The 25893-nt window shown below is 37.2% G+C and overlaps 15 protein-coding genes and 1 non-coding gene across 16 annotated transcripts; 10 read left to right on the top strand and 6 right to left on the bottom strand.

The window, feature by feature from the left end:
• Window positions 1-605: 605 nt before the first annotated feature.
• On the top strand, window positions 606-3929 carry SOCG_01383 (C2 domain-containing protein Git1; the record flags this gene model as incomplete). The annotated part of the gene is made up of 1 exon (XM_013164338.1): window positions 606-3929. The coding sequence occupies one exon, from the start codon at window positions 606-608 to the stop codon at window positions 3927-3929; it is 3324 nt and encodes a 1107-aa protein (XP_013019792.1).
• Window positions 3930-4226: 297 nt separating this feature from the next.
• On the bottom strand, window positions 4227-5283 carry SOCG_01382 (SBDS family protein Rtc3). Its single transcript, XM_013164337.1, has one exon. The coding sequence runs from the start codon at window positions 4993-4995 to the stop codon at window positions 4684-4686; it is 312 nt and encodes a 103-aa protein (XP_013019791.1). The 5' UTR covers window positions 4996-5283; the 3' UTR covers window positions 4227-4683.
• A 136-nt stretch (window positions 5284-5419) lies between these two features.
• On the bottom strand, window positions 5420-7215 carry SOCG_01381 (CDC7 protein kinase Spo4). Its single transcript, XM_013164336.1, has 3 exons — window positions 6077-7215; window positions 5796-5963; window positions 5420-5746 (listed from the first exon to the last, which is right to left on the bottom strand). Exons 1-3 carry the CDS (start codon window positions 7068-7070, stop codon window positions 5664-5666), a joined length of 1245 nt encoding a protein of 414 aa, XP_013019790.1. The 5' UTR covers window positions 7071-7215; the 3' UTR covers window positions 5420-5663.
• A 957-nt stretch (window positions 7216-8172) lies between these two features.
• On the top strand, window positions 8173-9587 carry SOCG_01380 (uncharacterized protein). The gene is made up of 2 exons (XM_013164335.1): window positions 8173-8458; window positions 8549-9587. Exons 1-2 carry the CDS (start codon window positions 8359-8361, stop codon window positions 9013-9015), a joined length of 567 nt encoding a protein of 188 aa, XP_013019789.1. The 5' UTR covers window positions 8173-8358; the 3' UTR covers window positions 9016-9587.
• Window positions 9588-9610: 23 nt separating this feature from the next.
• SOCG_01379 (transcription elongation factor complex subunit Spt4) lies at window positions 9611-9928 on the top strand (the record flags this gene model as incomplete). Its single annotated transcript, XM_013164334.1, has 1 exon — window positions 9611-9928. The coding sequence occupies one exon, from the start codon at window positions 9611-9613 to the stop codon at window positions 9926-9928; it is 318 nt and encodes a 105-aa protein (XP_013019788.1).
• Window positions 9929-10420: 492 nt separating this feature from the next.
• On the top strand, window positions 10421-11992 carry SOCG_01378 (aldehyde dehydrogenase; the record flags this gene model as incomplete). Its single annotated transcript, XM_013164333.1, has 1 exon — window positions 10421-11992. One exon carries the CDS (start codon window positions 10421-10423, stop codon window positions 11990-11992), a length of 1572 nt encoding a protein of 523 aa, XP_013019787.1.
• A 259-nt stretch (window positions 11993-12251) lies between these two features.
• On the top strand, window positions 12252-15046 carry SOCG_01377 (uncharacterized protein). The gene has a single exon (XM_013164332.1). The coding sequence runs from the start codon at window positions 12477-12479 to the stop codon at window positions 14802-14804; it is 2328 nt and encodes a 775-aa protein (XP_013019786.1). The 5' UTR covers window positions 12252-12476; the 3' UTR covers window positions 14805-15046.
• Window positions 15047-15087: 41 nt separating this feature from the next.
• On the bottom strand, window positions 15088-15962 carry SOCG_01376 (40S ribosomal protein S19). Its single transcript, XM_013164331.1, has 2 exons — window positions 15765-15962; window positions 15088-15608 (listed from the first exon to the last, which is right to left on the bottom strand). Exons 1-2 carry the CDS (start codon window positions 15838-15840, stop codon window positions 15250-15252), a joined length of 435 nt encoding a protein of 144 aa, XP_013019785.1. The 5' UTR covers window positions 15841-15962; the 3' UTR covers window positions 15088-15249.
• Window positions 15963-16303: 341 nt separating this feature from the next.
• On the top strand, window positions 16304-17328 carry SOCG_01375 (DUF953 family protein). The gene has a single exon (XM_013164330.1). The coding sequence runs from the start codon at window positions 16769-16771 to the stop codon at window positions 17138-17140; it is 372 nt and encodes a 123-aa protein (XP_013019784.1). The 5' UTR covers window positions 16304-16768; the 3' UTR covers window positions 17141-17328.
• On the bottom strand, window positions 17278-18812 carry SOCG_01374 (UB Xdomain protein Ubx4). The gene has a single exon (XM_013164329.1). The coding sequence runs from the start codon at window positions 18658-18660 to the stop codon at window positions 17392-17394; it is 1269 nt and encodes a 422-aa protein (XP_013019783.1). The 5' UTR covers window positions 18661-18812; the 3' UTR covers window positions 17278-17391.
• Window positions 18813-19207: 395 nt separating this feature from the next.
• On the bottom strand, window positions 19208-19291 carry SOCG_16401. The gene has a single exon. It is a non-coding gene; the product is annotated as a tRNA-Tyr (tRNA).
• Window positions 19292-19376: 85 nt separating this feature from the next.
• On the top strand, window positions 19377-20612 carry SOCG_01373 (5-amino-6-(5-phosphoribosylamino) uracil reductase). Its single transcript, XM_013164328.1, has one exon. The coding sequence runs from the start codon at window positions 19496-19498 to the stop codon at window positions 20309-20311; it is 816 nt and encodes a 271-aa protein (XP_013019782.1). The 5' UTR covers window positions 19377-19495; the 3' UTR covers window positions 20312-20612.
• SOCG_01372 (fumarylacetoacetate hydrolase) lies at window positions 20554-21820 on the top strand. Its single transcript, XM_013164327.1, has 2 exons — window positions 20554-20789; window positions 20970-21820. The coding sequence occupies exons 1-2, from the start codon at window positions 20743-20745 to the stop codon at window positions 21583-21585; spliced, it is 663 nt and encodes a 220-aa protein (XP_013019781.1). The 5' UTR covers window positions 20554-20742; the 3' UTR covers window positions 21586-21820.
• Window positions 21821-21940: 120 nt separating this feature from the next.
• On the top strand, window positions 21941-23689 carry SOCG_01371 (ornithine aminotransferase). Its single transcript, XM_013164326.1, has one exon. It carries the CDS (start codon window positions 22123-22125, stop codon window positions 23434-23436), a length of 1314 nt encoding a protein of 437 aa, XP_013019780.1. The 5' UTR covers window positions 21941-22122; the 3' UTR covers window positions 23437-23689.
• A 42-nt stretch (window positions 23690-23731) lies between these two features.
• Window positions 23732-25139, top strand: SOCG_01370 (actin binding methyltransferase). Its single transcript, XM_013164325.1, has 4 exons — window positions 23732-24082; window positions 24134-24795; window positions 24840-24900; window positions 24958-25139. The coding sequence occupies exons 1-4, from the start codon at window positions 23973-23975 to the stop codon at window positions 25028-25030; spliced, it is 906 nt and encodes a 301-aa protein (XP_013019779.1). The 5' UTR covers window positions 23732-23972; the 3' UTR covers window positions 25031-25139.
• Window positions 25039-25764, bottom strand: SOCG_01369 (uncharacterized protein). Its single transcript, XM_013164324.1, has one exon. It carries the CDS (start codon window positions 25610-25612, stop codon window positions 25253-25255), a length of 360 nt encoding a protein of 119 aa, XP_013019778.1. The 5' UTR covers window positions 25613-25764; the 3' UTR covers window positions 25039-25252.
• Window positions 25765-25893: the final 129 nt, after the last annotated feature.

Raw genomic sequence — 25893 nt, 5'->3', positions numbered from 1 at the left:
CTAAATTCAAAGTATTATCAAATATAAACTAAATTTGCATTTTAAATTCTTTCCTTAAAGACACTTTAGCAATAGGGTTAATACTTCTTTCGGTTACATTCTTTCAATACATGGCATGCATTTTGCCTTTGTCTTGTATAAAAGATTTCTGGGTAGCATTGAGGGTTATGCTACTCGTACGGTCTACTCGGGTCTTCCTTTGGAACTAGCAATAAACACTAAAAAACAGGAGAAATTACCATTATATATCATATTTATGCATTATTCTTATCAAGGGAGACCAAATTGAAAACTATTTCGTCTCCTTCTTTAATATCTGAGAGCTACCAACATATTCAGTTTATTTTGATCTGTAAGGCCTTCAATTTCATCCCTAGTGATGCGATCCTAAGTTATTTATATTTTTTTAATTAATTTATGAAATACTTGTTAATTTTGCGTTTTCAAGTCTCTGTTTCAATTGTTTAATTTGGAAAACTTAATGATACAGTTTGACCCTAATAAATTTGTGCATTGACCAGGATTTTTATTTTTACTGCTCATTTATCTTTTGATTTCTTTTTGTAACATTTTCTTCCCCGAAGTTTCTCCTATTTTCCTTGAATATGCAAAAAACTCATATTGAACCCGCCGTGTTCTATCAATGGACAGCAAAGGCCATCATTGCACTCTCTGCCGTCCGCAGCAGAAGAAATGCCAAGCAATTGGACAGAGAAAGCGGACTTCTGGAGCAGATTCGTGACAATTTATCCTTAGCAATGGCTGATTGCCGTGAAGAGACTCCTCCGATCAAGATTCCTAAATCTTACTATCATCAGGCCTATAATAAATTATGCCAACATCCCTTTGTGAAGCTGCCTTCGTCTTGTAATTCGGCAAATGAACTCTTTTTTCGCATTGGTATCAGTTCCTTTTTGAATCGGCTATCCCAGGCCAGTGATGAAGAGATGGAAGCTCTGGCTAGTCATGACAATCTCGATGATCTTGTCTTACATTTATTTAAGATTATGTCTTCTCATTACTTTTCAGTTGAATTTACATCTATCAAATTCCTCATACAATCTTCACAATGGCTCTTTTACACGTTGGCTGAATGTGCAGATGAAGAATTGGAAGATCCTGAAAATATTTCTCTTTACCGGTATCTATGTTTTTTAGCTGAATGCTGGCCTATATATGAAAAAAACTGCACTCTCAGTAGGCATTTATTTTTGCTAGGCGACTTCTCTCTTATTAGTTACATTAAATTTATGTGCGGTGTTTTTAATTTTGCAAATTATGATGCTTTTATTTCGGAAGTTGAAAATTTGCTCCCAGAAAACGTTCCCTTGGCCGCTATTTCAGATATACAAATTTCCAAGTATCGTGCTGCCAATGATAAAACAGGAATGAAGCTTGAAGACTTTTCTGATCGCTTTGCTTACGAAGCTTTCGTGGAGAGAGAATGTGTTTATGCTGAAAATGTAACAAGTAGGATCTTTGATAATTATCCAGACTTGGCTGGTTTGTTTGGTGAATCACACTTGTCAGAGAAGGATAATACTATACTGACCACCATTCAAAAATCCAATCTTTATTGTTTACGTCCTGATGATTGTACCATATATCTCTATCGTCTTATAGAGTCTTGTTTTGATTACTGTCACAATGAAGGTAGTGATTTTACTACTAATGTCTTATGGAGTGTAATACGAAGTTTTGTCAATGCATGGCGCATACACCCTGGAACTTGTTGTTGTATTGTTCTAGATGTTCTTCGGAAGTTTATTGAAAAGAACAAATTAAAGTTTTCTCAGATGCGCGACCTCTTTCACGCAATTTTTGTTTTTGCTCGTGATTGTGATTATTCTACTTGGACCGTTTGTGATTCTCAGCAATATTCTGAACTATTATATTACTATCACCGAAAAGCGCTAGACGAGTTGATAGAAACTCTTGGCTTTTTACCTCGTTCGTCTGAAGAGTCACGGCTTATACTGGATATCATGAACAATTACATATTCTGCAACCCTTTGTTCAATATTAATCCGAATGAGTTGAATGATGCTTACAACAATTTCTTTTCTAGCCTTCGATTGAAATTCTCTGAATTTTATAATAAACTTGTGAGCCAGGAGTTATCAGGAGATCCGGAGACAGATTTGGTAGGATTACGAGTAGTTGGTATGCAATTACAAGCTACACACGAAACTCTTAAAGCTAATTTCAAAACGAAAATCTTTAATCAATTGCTAGTCGCGGATGTTTTTGCTGAAGTTACCCTCGATCTATATTTTCAAAAGTTACCAACTTTAATGAAGAATTACGTTGACATTCCTTCTTCTGAGATATCGGAAACTAGTATCGACCGAATCAACTCTCTCTACAAGCAATCACGAGATATAGTAACGAGCATGAACAAATCCTCTCTCCGTTATCCTGAGTTCTATCGCTGTTTCAGTGTTGAATTTGTTTATCGAAACTTAAGTATCATCATCGAAAAGGCTACGAAGAGTGTTGTACCGATTATAGTGCAGGAATCTTTCCTTCCACAGCAAGCAAGATTTTGCTCAGAATCGTCAAAGACGATACTGGATCCACTCCAACAATCCATTGATTTCTTACAAAAGATTGATTGGCCGGATGATGGAGAAGTGTATAAGTTTTACGTTCATATTGGCAAATTAATTGAGAAACTAATTCATCATTATGTGAATTGTCTTCAAATCTTGTACTTTGCAAATCTTGACGAAAATATATTTAATCCTACGAAAGGTCAACATTATGAAGGGATCCCGGTGGATAAGCTCAAGGAAAAAGCCAACAGTCTACATAAGCATTACGATAAACAGATTTCATTTCAAGTGTACGAAGAATCCTTGACTCTTGTGAACACCGTGCGATTGGTGAAAGACTGGATGGTTGTGTTGAACCAACGTCTGGATCACAAAGTTATAGAGGAAAAGTCTTTACCGTATAAACATAAGAAGTCAATGAAATGCAAACTTGTGTTTTCAGTTTTAGCGGCTCATATAATTGTCCCTATGGATGCGCCTCTTGAATTTTATGTTGTGCTTCAAGATGAAAAATCGGAATTTTCAAAGCAAACCATTTCTGTTCGTGATGCTATTTTGCCAACGTGGAAGGAAATGATGGAATTGGTAATCGAAGGGCGAAAACGATATAAATTAACGCTTTTCCAAAGGAATTACGAAACTGGTTCAAAGGAAATATACGGCCATGTAACCGTGGAAATTGATCCTGAAAAATTTAAGAAAGACCATGAAAAGACTCTATGGGTCGATTTGAATGAGGGTGGAAAAGTTTTGCTCAAACAACAATTACTTATAATACGAGAAAGCCCTGGCTTTTATTATTCGAGTTTGGTCGATTTCCTTTCCGTTTCTGAAGAGAAAATGTTAAATGCAATGAGTTCAGAGTTAATCATATTCATCCGAGGATTTATGGAACGTGGAGGTTTATTCAAGCTTGTTCGATATTTGAAAGAAGAAGGAGAACCGGGACACCCAGCTCCAGAAGATGGCTCAGATTTAAAAGCTTTGGCAGAAAGAGAACAACAAGCTCTACTTGCTGAAATGGACGAAGTGTTTTACTGGTTTTATGTCAACATGTTGCCTAAATCATTATTTATTCTATTATCACGGCTATGGTTCAATATTCTAGAAATCATCAGGGATATTCTGATTCCTGTAACTTCAAAGTCACCAACGTTGCAAAGGATACCGTTAAACCGAAAAGAACTTCGGATTGTTTATTCATGGCTGAGTTTATTTTATGAGTTCTTCCAAAACTTTCGGGATATTATTCCTGTCGATTTTCTCAACACGGATGAGTACAAGAGTGTAAAGTCCCTAAAGGAGTATTACTTTGTGAAAGGCCGTGGAATGGGTGACGATGATGATGATGATGATGATGACGATGACATGTAGAGGGAATCAAAAATGCGGTAGTGGTGTCTAGTTCATGGTGAATAAAAATCGATGTTTACTAAATGGGAAGCAAACCTAGGATTTGGATATAAAGAGAAAGCTATAAGAAGGTTGGTGTCAACGAATTTGTGTTTAGTAGCAGGCTTAATAGTTAAGGTATACGTACAATACGTATCTATACTGACAAACAGCTAGCACGATGAGAGTAAAAGGGAAATTCCTGAAAATTAATCTATTTCTATCTCTCACTCTTTTCTTCGTATGCAAAATTGCATTTGCAGTGCGTTGTATTAATTTTACTTTTACAACCAAAATGCCTTGCTCTTCCTATTAAGAAACTTTGGTGGGTTCTTCCGGTAGCTACTGTACTTATGTACTATAGTCCTCTACTTTTACTCAAGTTATTCTTGTTTGAACCAAAACGACTTTTTTATTCATTTCTATTCGTAAAACATTCGTAAAACTTCATCACTAGACTGTTGCTTATATATGTACATATACAAATATAAACGCACATTATGAAAACCAAGACGAAAACGCAACCCTTTTCAATTGTGAAATTCGTCAGAAAGGATAACAACAACCAACGATCTATATTTTCTATTTATGTGTTCATGCACATAAAATGCTCACACATGAAATAGGGGTATATTACAGATGAATCTGATCACAACCCATCAGAACATAAGAGACACTGGACGGCTTATAAAGTACTAACTCCAGTAATCTCTCAGCAAAATGAGATTCCTTAAATTTAGAATTGCTTCACACCGTGGTGTTGACGATGGGGAGTGATCTTTCCTTCAGAGAGGATCTTGGAACAAACATCAACGTCCTTGCTAGTTCCGAAAGCATTTTCAAGCTCCAACTTGGAGGCCTTGGCGAGTTCACCTTCACTGCCCTTGTTCAAAGAGAAGATTTGGAAGGAGTCGACGACTTCAGTCAAAGGGATAGTCTTGTCAGAGCGCCAGTTGTTTACATCCTTCTCACTAGCGGCAATAATGACAAAGGAAGCAACGTCGGTTTGGTAGTAAACTCGAGTTTGATTAGCAGGTCCACTAGACATATTGTATAAATTCGGTACGATTAGTTAAAGGGTTCAATGAAGATCAATAAATGCAGCACGTCTGTTAAAAGAATGAGCGCTTTGTAATAGTAATATTTTCTTCTTTATAGATATATTACTATTCAAATTCAATTGTTAGAATGGTGTAGAAACACGGGAGATATAGCCCTTTATATATTTTGCCCAGAGCGTCTTGGATAATTCCATCGATGGAAGTATACGTAATGAAATTTACCTCACACTTGCGTTTACTGAGATTCATTTTAGAAGCGAGGAATGACACCACGCAGACCGAGATACGTGTGAGAAAAGAAAAGAACCTTTTTATCAAAACATAAAATGACGTCGAATGTAAACAAACGAAAAAGAAAATTCAAGAAACACAATTTTACATGAGGAAAACAAAATTACTACACTTTCTTTGCTTGATTATTTTGAATATTTTGTTATTGATGTGAGAATAAGTGAATAAAAGAATGCTTAATATTAAAATACAGAGATTACTGGTACAGAGTTTCATTTCGCTAGTCGTAAAGGGAGAGAATTCGTGTTTCATGGAGAACGAACGAGAATACCTGAATGGAAAGGACACAAGATGATGGAAGAATAGATACATACTCTCGTCTTTCTCGTTTGACAGGTTGGAGTCGTCAGTGAATAGATGGGTCTTATGGGTATGACACTCGCTGGATGCCTGCTACCTTGAAAAAGTCGTGTTCCAAAGCAGCTTCAGCGCTAAGTCTCTTGGATGCTAAACATGTGGTTGTTAGATTTTTTTCTTTTTTTGGTTTAAAACTTACGCTGTAATTCAAGCAACTTGTCCAACAAGTCAATGACAAGAGCAACTTCGCATCCGGGACTCACGTCGAGTAAAGAGTTTTCATCGCTTTTTGTAATGCTTCCAATTAAATCGAGCCAACTGTGCTTTTGGTCTTGCACTGTTGTGAGATTGTCAGACCAGATTTGCCCTAGTTATAAAAGTTAGTAAACCATGAACCCTTTTCCTTTCATTCGAAATTTTTATCTTGTCACCTCTTTTTTTTTCTTGTTCTTTTTTTTTTTTTAAAAAAAAAAAACTTACCATGCAATAAGGCACATCGTGACATTTGGTTTCTCCCAAAAATGTGTGCCAACTCAACGATAGCATCGATGTCGTCTTCACATCGGAAAAAAGGGTATCTTCTAGTTAGGAAGCATAAAAGAATAACTCCTACTGACCAAATATCAATTATGGATGTCTGGTATTGACAACGAAATAGTACTTCTGGAGCCCTGAATCCCCGTGTGCCCGCCCGATCAGCTCTCTTGGTAGGACGAGGATCGTGAACTAGATATCCATCAGATGGGTCTGCGATGGTTTTCTCAAAGGGATAAAAATCATAATATTTTCCTTCCTGCTTCAGTTTTCGTAGTCGGTCAATGCAACAGTTCTCAGAAGGCGTATCTGCCACTTGCCATTGTGCAAGCCCAAAGTCCAAGATTACTCCCCTCTGAGTATATGGATTCCACGCAAAATTTCCAGGTTTGATGTCTCGGTGGATAATTCCTTTGGATGCGATGTGGGCAAGTCCTTTCAGTAGGTCCTGTAGATAGATAGCAATTTCCGGCAATGTATACTTCATATAAAAGTCTCGAAATTCCGCGTGTTGAATAAATGGAAGTACAATTAATACTTGATCTTGATGTCGGACAGCGGTAATCATATTGAGGACGCATTCGCTGCCGCGAAGCTCATGAAGCATTTCTAGCTCCGTCTGAATGCGGGAAGGCAGAACTGTTGCATATACTCTTTTAATTGCAACGAATTGCTGTCGCAGACGCTTTCCCTTTTCCAGTCCGTTCTGGTTTTCAATTTGCGAAGTAATCCAATACGAATTGTCGTAGCTATCAAAGTGTCTATCGACTGCTTTAAACACACTGCTAAAGCTTCCAGCTCCTACAAGCTTTACCACATGGTAGTCTTCTTCAATGCTTGGAAACGCTTGTACAAGCTTTGCAATTTCAGGCAAGTCTTCCCGATCAACATCATTAGCGTAGATGCCAGTATTTCCAAACGGTAATAGCATAGAAAGCATTATTTCTGCTGGTAATTAATATATTTTATTTGTGTTTGGCTGCGTATAAGCTTGGTTGAGTTGTCTTTTTATACATGCATTGTTTGTTTACACTTGAGTCGGTCTTTTCCCTAACCCAAACAAACACCATGTCCTTCATTTTCATAGCTAATGGTCAAAACATGTCGGGAAATTTAATTTTCTAAATATATATTGAAAAATTCAATTCATTTCTTTTGTATTTTAATGCCGTCCGTTGTTTCTGTTTGTTTTCTTCCCAACCAAAACAAAGACAAACACTCAAAATGCTTTTTTAGAGATTCTCTTTTTCTTTCTTTTCTTTGCTTTTGTGTTCTGTAAATTGCATCAATGATCCGTTTGGAATAGCCCAAAACAATGGTCAACTGCGAAGGCCATACTCAACTACGAAAAGGCACCATTATAACGAATGCATGACCATCGTTTTCATAGGTTCCAATTCAGAATTTTTTTTCTTTCTATCTACGCATTTCGGTTTCTTTTTGAAATTTCTTATACTTCCATTTGAAGCATCTTACGTTTGTTTATTTACTATTGAAGGATGTTGTAATTCAGTAACACATTTTGTAAAAAAAAATAAAGGTAAATATAAGTAAATGAGCAATCTATTCGCGAGTGAGACCCGTTGGAATTTAGGTTTTCATTTCTTTTTGAAATGCAGTTTAAAATTGGATAGTTTTGAGTTCTTCGTCTGTTTGATTCTCTTTTGAAAGGAAAGACGGTGTTTATGGTTTTCGCTATAGCAAAAGAAGGACTTATCCTAATTGAGTTGCTAGTCACTTAAAAAAATGTCCTTCAAGAGAGAGTTTCTGGGCCCAATTCCATCACATTGAGCAGCCCTTACTGAAGGGAAATGCAAAACTTATGCGTCCATCTAGCTTTATGGAACAATACCAAGAAGTGATTCCTTCAAAGGCCCAAAAAAAATAAAAAGATAGAATAACTATAAAGTCTCAATTTATAGGAACCGCCCACAGCTTTTGTTGATTTGCCTTAGGCAAACATACCGACCATCTTGTTGAAAAGACGAAGCAACTTTCCTTTTGTTTTTCCAAACTATTATAGTATGTTTTTAGAATTCAAAGAAAAAGTGAATTTGTTCCCTGTAAGACATTTACGAGTGCGTACTTGAAGGTAATGATTCCCTATACTTCCTTCCTTCCTACTTTTCCATATCTCCACACAAACATAAGTTGGAAGCATTGGCTTGTTCTTTTCGCATTGGTAGCTCTTTTTTCCGCTTGAAATAACCTTCTATTGCTTGGAAATTATGATGAAGTCTACGCTCTTTATTTTGCTGTTTTCAACAGTGTTCTTCACTTTTGCTTCCATTGCTCGCGCAGATGTGGAATTGCTTACGCCAAGCTCAGGTAATGTCATTTGAAACTGGAAGAATGCATTGATGTCCAATTCCCTACTCAAATGAATAGAATGATAGTAGCTAACGTATTCCTTTATAGGGTCTCGGTGGGCTGCTGGTTATACGTATGCTGTGCGATGGAAACAGCCAGCAGAAGAATTCCTAGAAGTCGCCCTTGAAAATGATGATAAAAATAATACGGTGATTACAAGTAGCGGAATTATTCCCTCAAACCAAACATTTTGGTTTGTTAAAGTTGATAAAAAATGGTTAAATAAACAGGATAACAAGACAGCCCGTATCGTTATTGCTCCTCAAAACGGCGAACAAACAAAAGTACAGGTTGGTCCTGAAATCCTTTTGTCTAGTACCTTTTATTGGATGCATGTGATTGACAAACCAACATTCGACTATAATCCTATAGACAAGCGACTAGCCATAGGTATTTCCGTTGGCTTAACCTGCAGTATTCTTTTGGTATTATTGATTCACATTAGTACCCGGGAAACTCGAAAAATTCTGGTCAATGATCGAAGAAATAAACTATCTCTTTATCGTGGACGATAAACGACATTACACACACAAAACCAATCATATTTAAAAAGTTGTGCTTCTTCTGGAGATTGGACATTTCATTTTTTCTTAAGGTCTTCTTCTTGGGGAAATTCTCTGATGCAACTCTCAGCTGTCCAGTCCAAAGTACTATCCTTTCCATGGAGTCCCAAAAAGAAAACCAATATTTTTTAAGCTTTCGTTGATTTATTTTTGTATTCCGACGTTCTTTTATTATTGTTGCTCTCTTTACTCGTGCATTCGCATATATGCTGACCAGACTGGTAATTTCATTTTAAAAAAGAGCCATACGATAAAATCTTTGCTTTTTCTACCTATTTATCAAATGCAAAACAACTCTTCCTAATCCTAGACTCAAAATGTTTAGATATTATCACTGACCCGTGGAACCTTAGAATCAAGTACTACTCTTTTCTTTTTCCTTTTCGTTTTAGTTTTTCATTAAAATCAAGTTTTATTTTATTTTATTTTTCTTCTCATTTACATTAAATCTACGGAGCACGACGCTTTGCTAGTACGGTTCTTAGTGTTCACCATTGATTTTATGTGACCATAACCAACACCCAGCGGTTGAATACATCCCAACAATATGGATAAATTGAGTCGTTCCCGTTCTAGAGCATGTTTAATCTGTGGAGTTGTACTTCCCCATACTGTTTTTGCGAATAAAGGTTGTCCAAATGACGGTGTTGACGATGTAGAAACGTTTACTTCTCCAGTTTTTGAAGGCATCATGGCCATGATGGTACCAACAGAATCATGGGTTGCCAGATGGCAAAGAATCGACAATTTCACTCCAGGAATTTATGCAACACGCGTCCAAGGTGTTCTTAGCGACGACATAGTCGAATCTTTGCGTCGCCGGGGTATCAACTATCGACCACGCAATGGTACACCATGGGATTAATCGCATATCTAAACAAAACGCATACAAAAAAAAAATATCTTTTTGATTGCACTCCATACCTCCTCCTTTTCCATAATTCTAATATTCGTTTTCTTTTTTTTTCCATCTTGACGGCTAACTCGTTCCTTCTCCTTATTCCTACGATATAGTATTTACTGTTTATTAGTTATTTCTTTGTTAGTTGGTTTTACGATGTCGTTGTGTTTTGTTATTTGATTGAGAAGGTCGACCGATTCTAATTGTACTGCTTCTTTCCTCAAAACACAGTGTTGTCTATTTTCGACGGGCATCTGCCATTAGGACTGGATTTCTTTTGTTTCTACAATTCAGTTTAATTATTTTTTACAAGCTTTGTCTTGAACTCTCAGTTCCTTTTTGTAACATTCTTTTCCGTTAACACTGGTTTCAAGTTCATTACTTTGTTCCTGACGCGACATTCTTTTTAATCACGATTCCTTTCTCATTACTTGCACCTGTCGATTGCTTATAATGATGGATGAAAAATCAATTACATGTCATTGTCCTGGAGATGGTTCTTTACTCGGACGCGTGGATCTTCATCAGCCTGGCGACATTGACCGATCAATTCGCTTGGCCGAAGAGGCACAAAAATCATGGAAGAAAACATCATTTACAGAAAGAAAACAGTTTCTGTTAGCATTGAAGAAAAACATCTTAAAAAACCAAGATAAATATGCAGAGATCGCTTGCAAGGACACTGGTAAAACACTTGTCGATGCTGCATTTGGAGAGATTTTGGTAACATTGGAGAAAATTAATTGGACCTTGAAAAATGGAGAACAGTCGCTCCGTCCTACAAAACGTCCTACGTCTCTTCTCACTTCCTATAAACATGGTTACGTCCAATACGAGCCTATTGGTGTAATTGCTGCTCTTGTAAGTTGGAACTATCCTTTGCACAATGCCCTTGGTCCCATTATTTCTGCTCTTTTCGCAGGAAATGCAATCGTTATCAAAGGAAGTGAGTTAACCGCTTGGTCAACCCATCAGTACTGTCAGATAGTTCGTCAACTGTTAGAGTCTTTGGGTCATAATCCTGAGTTAGTTCAATGTGTCACCTGTCTTCCAAAGGTAGCTGATTATTTGACAAGTCATCCTGGGCTTCGTCATATAACCTTTATTGGTTCCCAATCGGTTGCTAAACTAGTCGCCGCTTCAGCTGCCAAACAGTTAACGCCGCTCTGTCTGGAGCTCGGTGGTAAGGATCCTTGTATCCTTAATGATGATCATCGACTAGAAGAAGTTCTTTCTATTGTTATGCGTGGTGTATTTCAAAGTGCTGGTCAAAACTGTATTGGTATTGAACGAATAATTGCCTTGGATACCATATATGATGCTGTTATCGCCAGGTTGTACAACAGAATTGCACCAATGCGGCTTGGTATGTATACGGAGAAAGAGGTGGATATGGGCGCAATGGTTTCCAATAACCGCTTTGACCATCTTGAAGAATTGATTCAAGATGCCGTAAAACAGGGCGCTCGTTTGGTTTGTGGTGGAACTCGTTACCATCATCCGAAGTATCCAAATGGTTTCTATTTTCTTCCTACTTTGCTTGTGGATGTTACGAATGAAATGAAGATTGCTCAAGAAGAATGCTTTGCTCCTATTGCTTTAGTTTTTCGTGCTAATGACCAAGAACATGCTCTGCAGATTGCAAATGGCACTAGCTTTGGTTTGGGTGCTTCTGTATTCAGTAAAGACAAGAAAGTATGTGAATACTATGTCGAAAATTTGGAAAGCGGTATGGTCGCTGTGAATGATTTTGGTGCATTTTATTTACTGCAAATGCCCTTCGGTGGTTGTAAACAGAGTGGGTATGGACGTTTCGCTGGATATGAAGGCCTTCAAGGCATTTGTAATTCCAAATCCGTTGCTTGCGATCGGTTCAATTCAATCCATACTGGTATTCCACCTGCTGTCGACTATCCAATTCCTGATTCCCAAAAAGCATGGCAGTTTGTTCGCGGTTTGATGGGCACCGTCTATGGCGCATGGACTGGACTGTTACCAAATGTTTATAAACTTATACGAAATTCCTAAACTTCTTTTCCGTAATAACGAAATCGATCCTTATGAAAGACTCACATCGTCCCTGGAAGTTTGTTTTCCTTAATCTGGTAGAAGCCATATACAAATTTGTTCCTTACGTTTTTTAGACATGCATAATAAAAAGAAGTTTATCTTTTTGTTATCGTATTTTATTCATCTACCAAATTTATAGAAATATTAAGTCCTTTTGATTCGTACATAGAAAATATATCTTTTAAATTCTTTAACATTTCATGAATATATAATACCAACTAAATTGTAAGTTAGTGTTACATAAATATTGAGTTGAGTGTCTAGCGTACCTAAACTGCACTTACTACCTGCAAACTATTCAATAGTAGCGAGAACGTCCGCTGCTTCGTTTTATTGCAGAAAAGTATTGCTTTTTTTTGTTTTACAATTGAATTTCCTTTTGCTCTTGAAACAAGAGGTTTAAATTAGTGATTATATTTAGTATAGGAAATCCACCGGCAGCATGAAAGTCGAACGCTCTGTTAGGCTTTTGGCTAAAAGTTTGCTGTTTATATTTTTGTTTTCTGTAGTTATAGAGGGTAATGGAGCTTTAGCACGTAAAGTTCCAAAGAAACAAGAGAACTTGGTGCAAAGTGTGTATGATCACCACGTTCGTCCTTTGGGAACAGCGGTTCATTCACAATTTGCAAAAGCAACGCCGCCTTTATTTGATGCTGCTAAACAAGCTAGAAACGATGTGAAGTCTTATTATGATAAGCATGCTAAGCCTAGCTTTGACAACATTCATAGCAAAATTAAAAAGTCTAGCCATTTCCAAATTCCTAAGAGTTTAGAGCTTTATGGACGACGGACTTGGGAAGCTGTTTTAAATATAAAAAACAACGAGGAACTTCATAAAATTTGCAATGATGTGAAAACAAAAACTTCAACTACCTATAGGGAGATAATCGTCCCTGCGACTGAAAAGTTCATTGCCCAAGTTCAGATATACGCGAAATGGATTTCCGAAAAAGCTTACGAGCTTTGGATTGACTTTATTGTCCCAAATTATCAATACTACAAGCCAATTGTTCGTAAAAAGAGCATTGATGGTTATATGGAATTTCGCTATGTAATCTTGCCATACTTAAATTCTTCTTTTTGGCAAATGGTTAATGTTTTTTCTTATAACTTAACTTCTTTTTGGAATATGCACATACGTCCTCAGCTACAGCATATATATGATAGTGTCTTACATGAAAACTCTAAGCACTATGCCTCTTCTACAACAGCTAAAATGTACAGTGATTTTTCAAAATCTATGCTCTCCACTCCTGTTGTTTCAACTACTGCGAATCCTGTCGACAAACTCGCCGTTCAACAAACCGTAACTCCTTCATATCCCGAAGGCGTTGCTTCATCTGAGAAAACAGTTGTCCCTGAGTATGATCAAAGAAGCTGTATTACTAACACCTTTGCTCACCTTAGCCAGGAGTTTGATAGCATAGAAAGTGAACTTGCTAATAAAATTGAAGAACAGTGGAAGGAATCACTTCATAATACGAATGATTACTTTTCCAAAGAGTTGAAATCTTTGGAAGAGCTATCGAATCTTCGAATTTTGGCAATTGAAAACTCACTAGGAAATTTGGTATTCCGTGCTCAAACACTTGGTTATGATGATGCGGTAGCTGAATTATTAACCGGTGTGAAGAAGGCGATTCTAAATACTCATGAGCGAGCTGTTGAGTTGCGCAATCTTGCAGAAAAACTTCAGGAAGATATTGTCGGCCGTGTGGAGTCTAGTGCTGATTTCGTGCGTAATCAAACATATTCCTCTTTCCAAGTGGCTGTTGCTGCTTGTAATGGAAATATTAATAATGATGATGAGAAAGTAAGAGAATTAACGCCTGTTTTGGATAAAGTTCTTCGATTCATGAATTCTACGGTGAAAGATATAAATACTAAACAAAGTTCGTTATTGGAACAAAGAAAGCGTCAGTATTTGTCTAGAATTGGAAGTATCGCCTCTGACACTATCCGTCGTTTGACAGCCATTAAAAATTCTCATAAGGTGAATATAAATTCCAATATTGACACGGAATTATATGAAATGGAACCTACTTTAGCTGATCAAACTCAGAAAATTGTTGAAGTAAACGCTGAACATGCACACTGCGACGATGTTCCTTTGGGTACAGCCTCTTTTGAATTGCATGAAGCTGTTACAGGCGTTCCTTCTCCTGTAACTGACAAAAAAGATTTAAACGCCGAAGTCAGTCAATCTGATAAACATAGCTATGTGCAGGAAAGCTCGCCCATTAAAGTGCAAAGAGACGATGTACTGAATCAATCTATTCTTGAAGATAGTATTCCCACATTATCCGCTAAAGATACTAGGAAAGACGAAGAGAATGTTTACTCAATTTTGCCTATTCACTATGACGAAAAGGAGCAAGCAAAGGCTTTTCCTACTCCTTCTAGAGGTTCCCAAGAAAAAGAGGCACCTGAAAGCGTTTCCATTCTACCAATTGTGTACAATGAAAAAGATCAAGAAAACTTGTCTTCCAAAGTTTCCGAAGACTCTCAAGTGAAACCTCAGGAGGGTCATCCTAACAATTCTGCTCAGGATAAGAAGGATGAAGAGCAAGTATACTCGATCTTGCCAGTGGAAGTAGATGAGAAAGAGGTTGAACAATTTTCTTCAGATTTTAATAACAACGGTGGCCACGAAACTGCGCCAGTCAAGACACCAGATGAGTCTATGACGGATACCTTTAATAGGTTTGAATCTTCGAACGACGTCCTGACTAGTACGTTCGCCTCTACAGCTACTCAGGTTGCTCAGTAAGTGCTTTTATCAATTGCGCCGACAGGAATAATTTATGTTCATAATGAGGATTGCTAAGGTATTGAAAGAGCTAATCTTCCGAGCTCTTTATGTCAATTATTGTTAATTTAAGGATTATAATGGTACGAAATATAGATGGTTTATCCGATTTACAGTAGTTTATTAAGTTATTTACCCAAGTGTTTAGTTAAACAAGCTCTATGTTAGCTATATAATATGCCTAATGCATATTTATGTTTATGAAATTTTTCAAATATATATCGAATTTCAAAGCTTTGAATAACCCGCAAGACGAGCTAAGACAGTATACATTAGAAACACAACTACAGCAATAAAAGCAATAAGCCTATAGTACAGAGAAGAGCTTTACAGAAAACTCATACTTATTTATACAATACAATTTTAAACACAGATTGGAACATTTAGATTATGGCTATGTCTGCATTTACTCGCTCTCTTCTTCCAAAAGAGAGTAGGCAATACGGTCCAAGTCACGTTGACCTTGTTGGGAGATACGGCGGCCACCGTTGTCAGACTTTTCAAGAACACCAATCTTTTCCAAGCTTTGGATAACCTTGCGTTGAACACTGCCGGAGCCGTCACGGTGGTGAGAGGGACGCATGCCACGGTTGACAGAGCCACCATAGACCTTGCAAAGACGGCCAACACCGACTTGCTTACGGAGGTAGATATGGCGAGCAATGGCAGCAGCACGAACGAAGTACCAGTCAGGGTCATAAGGAGCTAATTCCTTATGGGTACCGGTCTTGACAATGTCAATCCATTGAGGAGTAGCCATTTTGCCTATTATAAGTTAGTAATGTCTTTCTAACACAAGCACGATGATAAAAATAAGAAAGAATCCCTCGTTAACAGAAGCTTTTCGTCCATCTTATTCAGATGAACTATTTCACTAACATGAATTGAATCTCTTATTTTAGAATATGTAAAAATACATACCTGAGCGCTTCAAAAAAGCAGAATAGGCAGTAATAAACTTTTGAGCGTCCACATCCTTGACAGAAACGCCAGCCATTGTGCAGTGTGGTAGTTACAGAATCATCGTCAACTGAAAATGTCGGCTTCGAAACAAACCGTGACTGTCTTTACCCCTACCCTAAAATAAAGGATGTGTACGATGCCTTGCGTGGATCTTTCAATTTTGTATTGTGAGTTAGAAGACAATTTCGTTATTCTAGAATCCTGGTCATACAGTTATTAGAACTTGGTTAATAGGTATTTTCTTCATGCAGGTAAAGTGACATTTTTTAAAGTGTAAGTATTTATTCAATGTTTATGTTCATGATCTACTTTTTTTCTCAAAATGAAGTTGCTATGAAGTGCTATGGGCTAAAGCTTTTACCAAGCATGTATTTTTTAGAATCGAAGTTTTGTGTAAAACAAGAAGAATTAGCAATCCTAAAGCATAGTCAGTATTTTTAAGTGAATTAGAAATAAGATTGGAAAATAAAAACTATCATGTATCAAACATGCGGAGGAAAAGCTCTTTGAGCACATATCCACCTTTAGCGGTATGGGAAATAGAAAGTAAGCACATCTTTGACTAGCCTTCAACGCTTTGGAAATTTTTTGTAGCATTGTAGCGTACAGGAAAACGATTGTAATGGATTTTTCTTAGTTGCTATTCAAGCAAAAGAATGTATGCTTGGCTTCCTTGATAGATGTCCTCTGAATCCAATGGGATTTTCTTTGATCACTTAAATATGATCTCGAGGAGTGCCAATGTTTATCTTCTGCGAGTCTTTCCTTTGATATGCTTCTCCATGAATTCCTGAATCCCATCATACAATCGAGATTGACGAATTCATTAACAGCATATACTCCTTTTCTTTCCAAGAACCAAGACCAGTTTCCGAAAAGAATTATACCATTTCGTGTAATCGTAAAGTCTTTTGCTTTCTTTTTAGTTTTTATTTTTTTAGTTTTTATTTTTTTATTCAAAGATGTTGCTTCCCCTAAAAGAATCTTTAGAAATTACTTTGGGTAAGCTTACCAAAGGAGATACTCTGTTCGTAGCCTACCTTGCTTCCATTGATCCTCATACAAAACAGCCTTGGTGTCCTACTGTACGTGCCGCTTTGCCTGCGTTCAACAATATTTTCAACAGTTCGAAAAAACTAAATTTGGTACATGTTTACGTCGGGAATATGCCACAATGGAGGACGTCAGAGAATCTATATCGCAAGAAGTTTGGTATTAGTGCTGTTCCAACTTTAGGAAGATATTATCGTGATGCTGAAGGAAATCTTCAAAACTCCTTGCTTGTTGATTACGATTGTTTGGACGCCCAAAAATTGTCCAAATTCATCGAATAGGTACATCTCATTGTAATCCGAGTCAGTACTTAGAATGACAATCATCATGTTCAAAGTTTGAAATAATCTTGGATCCCATAGTAATAATCGATGAGTGTATTTTTGAATCAATTGTTTCACATAGTTTAACAGCTAGTATAGTTTGCCGAATTTCAGATGACAATAAATCAAATATCCATAATATTTACTGTATTTTTTTCTACAAACATAAATCAAAATCATCTCGTCTAAGGCATCATTCAAGAACGTTATCATAAAGATGGATGGACACGAACAACTGCGCGTCCGATATATTCAACGACGTGTCCGGAGGTAGGAAGAGGCTCATAATTGCTGAACGTGAGTGAAAATGAGCTAGGAAATCCATTCGGCAAGTGAGATGTGACAAAATTATGAAGGTCAGGAATCTTATCTTCTTTAGAGAATTCATGATACAGGGGCTTACCATCGCCAAAGTCAAACTTGACGGTAGCTGTAGAAGGGTAGTTCTTTGGAACATCTGAGCTAATTGTCCGAGAAGGTTGACTAGCTCTCTTTCGAAGGATATTTTGGTAAAGCTCCAGCTGACTTTTGGAAGGCTCTAAATCATATTCATCCTGTTCTCTTTCTATTTTTTTTTCTTTTTTTATTTTGCTCATCATTGATCCTAAAATATTTTTGTTGTTAATTCCTTTTGATTTCGAAATACCACTTGCTCGTGACGATTCCTGCGAATCCTGCAGGCTTGAAGGTTCAACTTCATCGACACGCGAGCTTGGTTCCTTTGGAGTTTCGGATATTACTTCTTCCTTCTCCATACCAGGAGGTTCCACTTTCGGTGAAGGGACCATGGTAGTGGGCTCAACCTTGGAGGTGTTTGTCTCAGGTGGATTTTGCCGGGAAGAATGTCTTGCATCCACAAAATCTTTGGCACGTTGAAAATCTTGCATACTAGTTGTTTTCTCTGGTAATTCGGGAGAATTTCTGTTCAACTGAGAAGTGGGAGACGTGATTGCTCTTTCGGGTTTCGTGCTTTCCATAGTAGGTTTGCTTGGTTTAGGGATTAGACGAATGAGAACACTACCTTCATGCAATCCAAAAAGTAATAGCGGTTGCTGAAAATCTGATTCACGATATACTCGACCATTGATTAAAACGTGGTCAACGTTGGAAAGGAAAGAATGCTTCTCCAACAAATGTAGTAGTGTATCTTGAGACGATATTTGATCAACAACTCTCGGAAAACCAGGCATTTGAAGAGCAACTTTGAGTTGACCACCAGATGCTGAAGAAGATCCACGCAGCGCGTTGGATAATTGTTGTGATTCCTTCACTGTTAATTTGGACCCCTGTGAAAGACCTGAATGGCGCATTAATGTCGATAAATCTAGCTTTTTATCATTATGAAATAATTCTAAACGGCTCCAGTCTGAAAATCCGAGCTTCTCGTAGGAAGCAAGAACAACCTCCTGTAGCGGTGCAGAGGGCGTCAATTTCACAGGACACTTTTGAAACCCTTTACATGCGAATACCGTAGTCATTACTTTGTTTCAATTTCTGTTTAAACCTACAACTTTCAACAGAATGGATTTGGCTTAAGAAACCATTCTGTTTGCTTAGACGCATTCACATTATACAGGTCACGCTAATTGTCACCTATGATCGTTGTATGGAATAGCAAAGTAAATTTGCAAGTATAGAAAAAAAAAAAAAAAAAAAAAAAAAAACAGCAGAGCAATCCTTCTGTTCATATTTGTTATATCCTATTTCTGGAGTTTTTTTAAAAAAAAAAAAAAAAAGAATAAATAAATAAAAGTACCTTATCAAACTGAAATATGGAACAACAATATTGGAAGCGCGTAGATTTAGATACATGTTCATTAATTTATTAACGTCCTGTACAAAGAGTTAGTTATAAATGAGGCTAGCGTGTAATCTTTGAAATTTTAAAAATAATTAAATAATAAAAGACAATCACTTAGTTAAATTTAGCTCAATTGCTTTCTTTGTGAAATATCGGTTTTATTTACATCTAATACTTATGTTTAAACCAAAAACAAATGAAAAAAATAAACAAAAAGAAAAAAATCTCTCGAGCCAGATTCGAACTAGCGACCAACCGGTATCTTGAACATTACAGCCGGGTGTGATAACCAACTACACCATCGAGAGAAGTGTTGACAGTAAGTATTTGTTTATCTAAATAAAGAAATTTAGTTTTACATTATTTTAATAAAGTTTAGTTGAACTTTCTAAACAAAAACTGAACAAGTACCGCTGCAATAGAATAACGAAGGGTCGCGGAAATTAGTTCTTTTTCTTAATAATAGTTAAGAGTAGATTTTATTTAGTCTTTTGATGCCTGCTTGACTTACGATGGAGGTAAAACCAGCGAGCTTCCCTCATGAACGAAGAAACCATGTCTTGTTGACATGGGCACAGTCAATGAACGGGAAAATTGGATATAAAGTTCCTTCGAGTTATGAGAATCCGCATGTATTTCGAGGACAATTAAAAATATCCAGCAAAGAATCCTTTCGTATGACGCACGGTCTGCGATCTTTGTTTGATGCTATTATGGTGGGCAGCAATACTGTTCGGAACGACAATCCTAGCTTAACTTGTCGATACCCTTGTCCGGAGAATTCCAACTGTTTAGCTCCCGTTTCCATGCAACCCATTCCTATTATCATTGACTCGCATTTGTCTCTCAATTACGCTACTTTGAAGGTGATGGACTTGGCTCGACGTGGTTTAACAAAGGCTCCTTGGGTTGTTGTTGCTCCTAGTGTTTTACAAAGGAAAACGACAGATGCCCAATTGCAGGAGCGCTGGAATTGCATTGAGTATTGCGGCGGTCGAATTTTTGTTCGAGATCAGGAACACCCAAATAATTGGAACGATTACGTGAGCTTGAAAGAGCTCCAAAGTAATGGTGCCTCGAGAATCATGGTGGAAGGAGGAGCGACCTTATTAGAAAAGGCACTTGAATCAAATTCGTTCGACTCCCTCGTTGTCACCATCGCACCGAAGATGTTTTCTAGCGAAGAAACAGTAGGAATTTCTTATCAAAAATACCTTGACTTGAACCATGCTTCATGGATACCATGTGGAAGTGATATTTTGTTAACTACATATGAACATTTTCCAATAGATTTGTTTACATTAGAGTACAATCGCTCTAAAATTTAATTTTAAGAAAAGTCTTGGTTTTTCTTTTATATTATGAAGCTGTTGGAAGAAAAAGAACCAGTTCTCCATTGGGCTACTAAACTTTTTCTATGAGATGATATAAATGACATTAAGTTGGCATTACAAACTGCTCAAAAAAAATCAAAAAGATTATGTTTGGTTAAATTATTAAGGTTCTTTAATAATAGGTAGTTTTATCTACAGTACTAATAATGGTTTACAAGGATACATAGAGGGTGAAAATATCTTGAGCAATGCATTCTTTTATCCCAAATCTAGCAATGGATTGATTTAAACTAAAAAAGTTGTCCCAGTAAAAAATTATAATAGTCAAACCAAGCATAAAAGGGAGAGTTCATCTTGACATATGTCTGCCTTCCTAACTCGAGTTTATCTGATCGCCGATACCAATCTTCCATACAGTTTACACTATGTTGTCTCGAGCAAGTAAAATCTTGTGTATTGGAAGAAACTATGCGTAAGTAATTGCAATACAAATATTTGAAAGTTTGAATATGCTCTTGAAAGTCTTCAGGTCAGCGAATGTAGGGAAACACGGTACCTATATGTTTAGACATTCAAGAGTCAGAACTTCAAAGTTTCTTCATATAAAGATTCTGGAGTTAGACTAGTTTGCTGATTAAAAAATAATTATTAGTGCGCATATTCGTGAACTGAATAATGCTGTTCCTAAAAAGCCCTTTTTCTTTTTAAAGCCTCCAAGTGCAATTGTTGAACCCGGCAAAGGAAAATTACTCATTCCATCAGAAGTTCAAGCGAATTACGAAGTTGAGCTCGGGTTTATTATAGGTTCTAAGCTGCCTGCTCGCCAACCTATATCTCAATCCAGATGGTCAGAGGCCATTGCTGGGTACTTTGTTGGAATAGACGTTACCGCCCGCAACATTCAAAGTGAAGCCAAAAAAGAAGGCCTTCCTTGGTCTTTTAGCAAGGGTTATGATACATTCTTGCCAGTGGGTCCCTTCATTCCAAAGCAACAGGTTCCTGACCCTCACAATGTCATCGTCGAACTTTCAAAAAATGATAAAATTGTTCAGCATGAAAACACTTCGTTGATGTTGAACAACATTCCAAAAATATTGAGTAGTATTACAGAGGCCATGACTTTGCAACCTGGTGACCTAATACTGACTGGGACACCAAAAGGCGTCGGAGAAGTATCCGCAAAAGACATTCTTTCAGCTCGATTGTTAACCAATGAAGGAAATGAAATAATTCCTAGTGCTTTTTCCATCGAAGCTGATGTCGTTTAAAATTGAGGTATGGAGCTTCCCGTCGTCTTTTATGACTAGAGCAAGGCGGACCCTCATTTTCATTACTTAACATGCTTAATATCAATTTACCTTTAATATTCATTACAATCTATCCGATATGGATTGATTACTACAATTGCTACAATTCATTCAGCTAAAAGCTGTATCGAAAGGATACCCCTACTACCATTCTCTTCAAGTGTTGACCACATGGTCTAATACGTTCTTCAATTGTTTAAAAACTTTATGAATAAAAATCCTCTTGCTTCTTCTTTTATTGTAGAGAATTGACAAAGTTGTCGGAACATCATTTTCCAGTAAATGTCCACGGAGTAAGCTAGTTGCGAATATATATATTCGCAAAAAAATCCTTTGAAAACAATCTATCCTTCTTATTTTTTTTTCTTATTTTGGTTGGTTTCAGTCCATCGAAGAACCGTAGGCTGACGTTCACTAATATCACAAGATTGAAGACAAGAGGAATAAAACTTAAGGACCTTGAGAAGAAACCACGAATTTTTTATTATTTAAGGCAAGATGACTCAAACAGATTTGAAAAGTACATATTCTTCAGCAGAAATCCAAAAGTTAGAGCATGACTATGCTGCTCACAATTACCATCCTTTGCCAGTCTGTTTTTCTAAAGCTGAGGGTGCTAAAGTATGGGATCCTGAAGGCAAGGAGTATTTGGACTTCCTATCAGCTTATTCCGCTGTTAATCAAGGACATTGCCATCCCAAAATTGTCGGTGCATTGATAGAGCAAGCTCAACGTGTCACTTTGAGTTCTCGTGCATTCTACAACGATAAGTTTGGACCTTTTGCCAAATATGTTACTGACTACTTTGGTTATGAGATGGTTATTCCCATGAACACAGGTGCTGAAGCCGTCGAAACTGCTTGCAAACTTGCGCGTCTTTGGGGTTACAAGCAAAAAAAGATTGCTAATAATGAGGCCATTATCCTCTCCTGTGTCGATAACTTCCACGGCCGTACAATGGGTATCATTTCTATGTCCACTGACCCTGAAGCCCGTGATAACTACGGTCCCTATTTGCCAAATGTCGGTCCTAAAGTTGAGGGTTCCGACCGAGTCTTACGTTACAATAACTTGGAGGACTTGAAGTACTTCCTTGAAAATTATGGCTCTAGAGTTGCTGGTTTCTTAGTTGAACCCATCCAAGGTGAAGCCGGCGTTGTTGTTCCTGATGATGACTACTTGAGAAGCGCTTATGAATTGTGCAAGGCCCATAATGTCTTGTTTATCGCAGACGAAGTCCAAACTGGTATTGCTCGTACAGGTAAGATGCTTTGCATCGAACACTCCGGTGTCAAGCCAGATATGGTTATCCTTGGAAAGGCTATATCTGGCGGTGTTTACCCCGTAAGTGCTGTCCTCTCCTCCAAGGAAATTATGCTCAATTTTGAGCCCGGTACTCACGGATCTACTTATGGTGGTAATCCTCTTGGTGCTGCTGTTGCCCTTGCTGCTTTACAAGTTGTCAAAGAAGAAAACTTGGTTGAACGTGCTGCTGTTTTGGGAGAAAAGTTTCGTAATGCTCTCAATGACACCAAGTCCCCCATCCTTCAAGTTGCTCGTGGTCGTGGTCTCTTGAACGCTATCGTCATTGACGAAACCAAGACTAATGGCCGTACCGCCTGGGATTTGTGTTTGATTATGCGTTCTCGTGGTGTATTGGCTAAGCCAACCCATGGAAATATTATTCGCCTTGCTCCTCCCTTGGTTATCTCTGAAGAGGATTTGATGAAGGGTGTTGAAATCATCAAACAAGCTTTGGTAGAACTTCCAACCATCGATATGACTCCCTTTGCAGAGACTACAATTCACTAAACAATTGAGTAAAGGGTGAAAAATGATGACATTGAACAAGGTAATTTTCGAAATAATACAATGGTTTCAGTGTCGCTATTTCTGCTATTTATATGGAACAAGTTGGGTTGATGAATGTAAATAGAATAGTTAATTTACTAAACAGCTAGTTTAAATGAAATATTTGTAAAGTGTACTTTAGTTAAAATCCGTCAGTTTGGTTAGTTGATAATAAAAGAAGTTGCGCAGGTTACGGCGTAAACATGTTTTGTGAAGTATTATTACAAGACTTATTCGAGTAATACAGGGACTTATACGAGAAACAATGTTTATGAAGGTTCGGTTTCAAGGAGTACATACTAAGTATAGATCGAAGACTTCGTTCATACATTCATAGAACAAAAAAAAATTTCTGGATTTATCCAATTCTTTATGCTAAATTACAAAATCTTTTTAAGAGCAGTAACGTAAACATAATGGCCTAAATAGTACTTCTGATTTTCTCCAAAACCTTTCGCTGGCGAAAACCAGCTTGTACTCGTACTTTACGTATAGAAATGAGTAAAAAGCAAACTTCTTCTGTACGAGATGCAAATTTCTCCATCAACGAAACGTTTGGAGGCCGTTTATTGAAGGAAGAAGATGAAGTTTTTAATTATAATGCCTGGTACGTTCAACACCTATTTGGAGGATAAATAATAATTACTAACTTATCAAGGGATCATGTAGAATGGGATGCAGAGCATTTGACCATGGCTGAGAAAAGGATTGCTGAACAAAAGGAAAATCCTGTTGCAAACAAGGAAGAGTATATGGAAAATCCGAACCAGTATTGGGATAGATTCTATGAAAAAAATGAAGGAAACTTCTTTATGAATCGAAGATGGATTGCTCAGGAATTTCCGGACTTACTTCAACTCGTGCAACCTGACATTGGACGAAAGGTACTGCTTGAAGTAGGATGTGGTGCTGGCAATACCATTTGGCCTATATTAGCAGAGAATAAAAACAAAGAACTCAAGGTTTACCCAGTGGACTATTCCAAAAAGGCAATTGATGTCGTGTATCAAAACCCTCTCTACGATCCTAATCATTGTCATGCATCTGTGTGGGATTTAGCTGGACCAACCTTGCCAGAAGGACTTTCCGAAAATTCTGCAGATGCAATTACCTTGATATTTTGTTTTTCGGCGCTTTCGCCTGATCAATGGGACCAAGCGGTCGACAATTTGTATCGAGTACTAAAGCCTGGGGGAGTTATATTTTTCCGTGATTATGGACGTTTAGATTTGACACAATTACGAGCGAAAAAAAATAGGTACTTGGATGAGAATTTCTATATTCGTGGAGATGGCACCCGTGTTTACTATCTTGAGAATGGTAAGTGGATTAACTTGCTTCCCTTTGCTAATTTTATTTTTTAGATGAGATTCAAAAAATTTTTGGATCAAAGTTTGAAATTTGTCAAAACGGAGTCGACAAAAGGTAAGTATTGATGTGAATTGTACCTTGGGTAAGCATAAACTAACTAGTACTCTTCAGACTAATCGTGAATCGTAAGAAGAAAGTGAAAATGTATCGTTGCTGGCTTCAAGCGAAGTTCGTAAAACGATAATGCTTGGAATTGCAATCTTTTGTGAAATTACAGAGGTATTAAAACTAAAATGGTTAGGTGTCTTTTTTTATATAAAATTCAAATTTATTCCTTCTAATGTACAACATCACTTCCATCGTAGGCTATAAAGAACGTTAGAACTGAATGATTTTCTTCAAACACCTCTAATAAACCACCTAATAGCTCTAGTCTTTTGTAAGACTGCTTTGTCTTCATAGCGCTTTAAGCTTCACTCCAGTTAGGATTTTCAACGTCATTTGGGATTGGCTTTATTCTTGCGAACGATAATTGTTTACGCAAGAACATTCCAAATTCTCTTGGCGTATAAGAACCCGTTAGTGCCATTAGTATACAAAAAGAAGATGCAAACGTAGAAGCAGTTATGATTGAAGTCGTTGAGAAAATTTTCCATGCAAACAATGTAGGACGAAATAATAGGTTCATGGTATGGTTGGTAGTAAAGAAACGTGGTTTTTTCAATATTGTTCTTTGCAAAACAACAGAGGAAGCAAACAATGTAGCCATAGAAAAGGTAAAGACACTGTCCAAAGGCTGAAACCCGGAGAATTGAGAAGAACCCATTGCAACCACTGTCTATTCAAATGAGACCTGATTCAGCCAAAATTGTAACCCTTAAATAACTTTTTCTTAACTATTACACTAAATAAACATCATTTAATTATAATATCTTCAGTTGCCTTATCCTTTTTGGTGGTTATTTCTTCCACTGAGTTAGTGAAGTCGTTCCCTAAGGGAGTAGGTAGTTAGGTAGGTAGGACGAAAGAGTGGAAGCGTAAAGACAAAAAAAATGCAGCAACTGAAGCAATAAAACTAACCGGATACTCATCATTTTCGTTTATAAA

The sequence above is a fragment of the Schizosaccharomyces octosporus genome, assembly GCF_000150505.1.
Source record: "Schizosaccharomyces octosporus yFS286 unplaced genomic scaffold supercont6.3, whole genome shotgun sequence".
Taxonomy (NCBI): Eukaryota; Fungi; Ascomycota; class Schizosaccharomycetes; order Schizosaccharomycetales; family Schizosaccharomycetaceae; genus Schizosaccharomyces; species Schizosaccharomyces octosporus.
This window is presented reverse-complemented; position numbering and strand designations above follow the sequence as displayed.

Coding starts and splice junctions, on each gene's coding strand:
- SOCG_01382 (XM_013164337.1), bottom strand. CDS start 4,995: ATGTCTAGTGGACCTGCTAATCAAACTCGAGTTTACTACCAAACCGAC.
- SOCG_01381 (XM_013164336.1), bottom strand. CDS start 7,070: ATGCTTTCTATGCTATTACCGTTTGGAAATACTGGCATCTACGCTAAT. Junction 5,964..6,076: donor ACGATGTGCCTTATTGCATG/GTAAGTTTTTTT, acceptor TTTTATAACTAG/GGCAAATCTGGTCTGACAAT. Junction 5,747..5,795: donor CAAGTTGCTTGAATTACAGC/GTAAGTTTTAAA, acceptor CCACATGTTTAG/CATCCAAGAGACTTAGCGCT.
- SOCG_01380 (XM_013164335.1), top strand. CDS start 8,359: ATGATGAAGTCTACGCTCTTTATTTTGCTGTTTTCAACAGTGTTCTTC. Junction 8,459..8,548: donor ATTGCTTACGCCAAGCTCAG/GTAATGTCATTT, acceptor ATTCCTTTATAG/GGTCTCGGTGGGCTGCTGGT.
- SOCG_01377 (XM_013164332.1), top strand. CDS start 12,477: ATGAAAGTCGAACGCTCTGTTAGGCTTTTGGCTAAAAGTTTGCTGTTT.
- SOCG_01376 (XM_013164331.1), bottom strand. CDS start 15,840: ATGGCTGGCGTTTCTGTCAAGGATGTGGACGCTCAAAAGTTTATTACT. Junction 15,609..15,764: donor TGCTTTTTTGAAGCGCTCAG/GTATGTATTTTT, acceptor AACTTATAATAG/GCAAAATGGCTACTCCTCAA.
- SOCG_01375 (XM_013164330.1), top strand. CDS start 16,769: ATGTTGCTTCCCCTAAAAGAATCTTTAGAAATTACTTTGGGTAAGCTT.
- SOCG_01374 (XM_013164329.1), bottom strand. CDS start 18,660: ATGACTACGGTATTCGCATGTAAAGGGTTTCAAAAGTGTCCTGTGAAA.
- SOCG_01373 (XM_013164328.1), top strand. CDS start 19,496: ATGGAGGTAAAACCAGCGAGCTTCCCTCATGAACGAAGAAACCATGTC.
- SOCG_01372 (XM_013164327.1), top strand. CDS start 20,743: ATGTTGTCTCGAGCAAGTAAAATCTTGTGTATTGGAAGAAACTATGC. Junction 20,790..20,969: donor TGTATTGGAAGAAACTATGC/GTAAGTAATTGC, acceptor AATAATTATTAG/TGCGCATATTCGTGAACTGA.
- SOCG_01371 (XM_013164326.1), top strand. CDS start 22,123: ATGACTCAAACAGATTTGAAAAGTACATATTCTTCAGCAGAAATCCAA.
- SOCG_01370 (XM_013164325.1), top strand. CDS start 23,973: ATGAGTAAAAAGCAAACTTCTTCTGTACGAGATGCAAATTTCTCCATC. Junction 24,796..24,839: donor TGTTTACTATCTTGAGAATG/GTAAGTGGATTA, acceptor TTTATTTTTTAG/ATGAGATTCAAAAAATTTTT. Junction 24,901..24,957: donor CAAAACGGAGTCGACAAAAG/GTAAGTATTGAT, acceptor AGTACTCTTCAG/ACTAATCGTGAATCGTAAGA.
- SOCG_01369 (XM_013164324.1), bottom strand. CDS start 25,612: ATGGGTTCTTCTCAATTCTCCGGGTTTCAGCCTTTGGACAGTGTCTTT.